Raw genomic sequence first — 3,214 nt, forward strand, 5'->3', positions numbered from 1 at the left:
CTAAGTCCTTGTCAGAAAATGAGATAATGTTCGTTGCCTCCGTTTTTTCCCTTTGACGGTAGGTTGTGCACTTAGTACCACTCTCAAGTGCTCAGCCTTTTTGATCATCCCTTTGAGCTCACATACCCACTCGGGTTCGACGATCCCATGTATCACGTTGATTATTCCTTGGGGTGGACCATCGACCGGCATCCCATTCGACCTGGTGCGGTCCTGGGGGGCCAGCTGTGTTTCCCTCCTCTATATACTACTCCAAGTGACCAGCGGCCACTAACTCCTGCAGGTGTTGCCTCAATGGTGTAAAATTTTCAATTTGGTGCCCCTTTTCATCATGGAAGTTGCAACAGTACCTATCATCGTAACCCCTCTATGCTTCTTCCAACTTGGTTGGCCGCCAAACAAAGGGTTCGTCGAGTATCTCGCTAAGAATCCGGTAGATAAGTTTGTTGAATACCGCGGTAATGGCAGTGCGGACTCTCAACTTTCTTGCTTGGGGGTCCTCTCTGTTGGCTCGTCTACCTCGCCTATTCTTGCTCGGTTGTTCTTCTTGCCTGACCGTGTTTACCTTTGCCGCAGGTTTTTTGTCTGACATCGCTGTTGTGCCAGCTTTTGCTTTGGTATGTGCAACATCTTCTTCTACTCGGATGTGCTGATGCACTCTTTCCAATAGGGCCTCCATTGTGAGGGGTGGATTCATCGTCACTAAATCTCTCAATTTGTTGCCAGCCAGCAAACCTCGTTTGTACTGTTCGATAGCTAGGTTTGTGGGGCAATCCCCAATTTGATTAAAAGTCTCCCAATACCGGTTATTGTAAGACCTCAATGTTTCCTTCTCGCCCATGTCTATGGAGAGAAGCTGGTTAATCTCCACAGGCGTCTTGGTGTTCGTTCTGAATCTGGTCACAAATGCCTCTGCTAGTTGTGCCCATGAAGCTATGCTACCTTCTGGCAACCTTTCAAACCATGTTAAACCCAGGTCACCAAGGCTAGAAGGAAACATGATACACATTAGAGCCTCGTTTCGACGATACACGGCCATAACTTGGTGAAAGTACATGTAGGGGTCTGACTTCCCCTCATAAGTGGTGAATTTGGGGTGGTGGAAACCGAAGGGTAATGGTGCGTTCTCTATCGTCGGAATGAACGGCGAGCTCTGCAACCTTGCTAAGACTTTGTCTGCTGGTTGGCTCTGTCATTCCTACTTGGACACTCCCATGCATTCTAAGAGCCAACCGTTGTAGCACGGGGACTTTGCGGGGGTCGCGAGCCTAAGTGTCTTCCCTCCTTCGGGCCCTCTCCTCTAGGACTGTCCGTAGGTCCGCCAACCTAGGCAATTCTGTGTGCCTAGATGTCATTTGGTACGAATGTGAGGTCCGATTACTACTTTCATCCGTGTAAGACCTTTCAGTCCTCGTTCTCTCAGACCTGGAGTAACGCGTCCTAGAAGTCCTTGATTGTGTATCCCCCAACCTGAGGCTTCTACTTTCAGCTTGTGATGGTATGACCTGTCTGTCACGATCTTCTAAGTGGTAAGAGCGTGTGTTGCTTTTGCGCCCCTCTTCTATTGCCACCCCCTTCTATTGCCACCCCTTTGCCTTTTATCTGACGCTTCATTGTCTTCATGTCCATCGCCATCTTCCGTATCAATTCGTCTTACACCCTCACGCGATCTTCCAGAACTTGAGGATCCAACATCCGCCTCTGCCTCTCAGGGCTTTGGGAGCGACGAGGACTGGAGCCCCGTCTTTCACGTGTATCCCTCCGTGGGTTCCGTCGTTAGGGATCTAACTCTGCTATAGGTGGGATAAAAGGTAAGCCTTCGCGCCTCCTGCGCCCCTTCGGGGTTTGCCCATCAATAGTGGAGTGCGGTAAGTCTTCGTTGTGTGCCATTGAAGTTAGTTGAAAGAAAAACTTAACCAAGAGGTCTGTTCTTTGTGATTGCTTCCCCAGCAACGCCGCCAATTGTATGGGCACGGAATATTCTTCTCGTATAATTCTGTTGATCAAGTTTGCACTCCTTCAAACGTCATCGCTTTGGTACCTGAAAACATAAACGTGAGCTAGCCGGTAGGTGTGTGCCGAAAACCTCTCCGATGCCTAAATCAGCAAATAGACAATAGACATAAAAGTTCTGTGTATTCTCGAGTAAAAATTGTGATACCTGTACATAGGTCCTGTCATGAGCTTTTGTAGATTCTGCCTGGCACAATCTTAGTAAGACTCCAACTCTCCTCACAAGAGTCCTCTTAGGAATCACACTCCCAAAGATAATACATATCCTGATAACTCCTTACTCACTGTTTTCCTAAGTGAGATAGTTACAATCTCTTACCTCGGTTGGCACAAGACTTAACCATGCTTACACAGCTCAGTACTAATTAAATTAATTCAGTTAGCCTGGACTTTGAAATGACACTCTGCCGAGCTATCCATTACCTCGGTCCGATCTCCACCGACCGGTTAGACGCGGAAGGTCTAGGACCGTGCTACCGAGATAATTACTTTGGCCCAAATCTGTAATATGACTTTATTCTTTTGTCCTTATAACGCGGTCCATCCTTATCACAGCACGGCCCAGTGACCAAGAGTGTATACCTAACTCGGTACATTCAACAGATGGTCTTAGCTCGGCCTAATTTCCACATAAATTGCCCTCTCAGTAGAAATAATTTTTAAAAATTCAAAAATATTTTTTTTGACATTTATTTTTGTCAAATTAGTTTATATTTTATCAAATTGACGAATTTTCTCTTGAAATTGAGCAAATGTATCTTCAATTGTCATTATTTGGAATAAGATTTAAAATATAAGGTCAAATGTGTCATAATTAAAAAGTCAATGATCAAAGTGACACGAGTCTCAAACTATAAGGACTGTTAGTGTAATTCGCACAAAAAAAAAAAAAAAAAAAAAAACTACTAAGAAAAATGATTTATTGACTGCAAGTTAGTGTAATATCTAAAATGATTTGTTAAAGAGGTTTGTGAAATTATAAGTATAATAATAAATATTTTGATTGGAAATACAAGAATCATAAAAAGATATATCATTATATATAAAAATTATGTTATATTTATGTATTATTATTCAAAAAATAATTATAATTTCTTACCAACATATTTGGATGAATAAGTTGTGTGAGTGAGATCAATTTTCTGTTTTGTTTTCTTTTGGAAAAATAGCGTTTGATGGAGTTTTAAAATTATGATTTGAT

The 3,214-nt window shown here is 43.2% G+C and overlaps 1 protein-coding gene across 1 annotated transcript; it reads right to left on the bottom strand.

Moving 5' to 3' along the window:
- Window positions 1-367: 367 nt before the first annotated feature.
- Window positions 368-1,039, bottom strand: LOC145802738 (uncharacterized). Its single transcript, XM_082895502.1, has one exon. The coding sequence runs from the start codon at window positions 1,037-1,039 to the stop codon at window positions 368-370; it is 672 nt and encodes a 223-aa protein (XP_082751628.1).
- Between the last annotated feature and the right edge of the window lie 2,175 nt (window positions 1,040-3,214).

This window comes from Camellia sinensis, chromosome 11, assembly GCF_055761805.1.
Source record: "Camellia sinensis isolate YWXY chromosome 11, ASM5576180v1, whole genome shotgun sequence".
In the NCBI taxonomy this organism is placed as follows: domain Eukaryota; kingdom Viridiplantae; phylum Streptophyta; class Magnoliopsida; order Ericales; family Theaceae; genus Camellia; species Camellia sinensis.

Coding starts and splice junctions, on each gene's coding strand:
- LOC145802738 (XM_082895502.1), bottom strand. CDS start 1,039: ATGGCCGTGTATCGTCGAAACGAGGCTCTAATGTGTATCATGTTTCCT.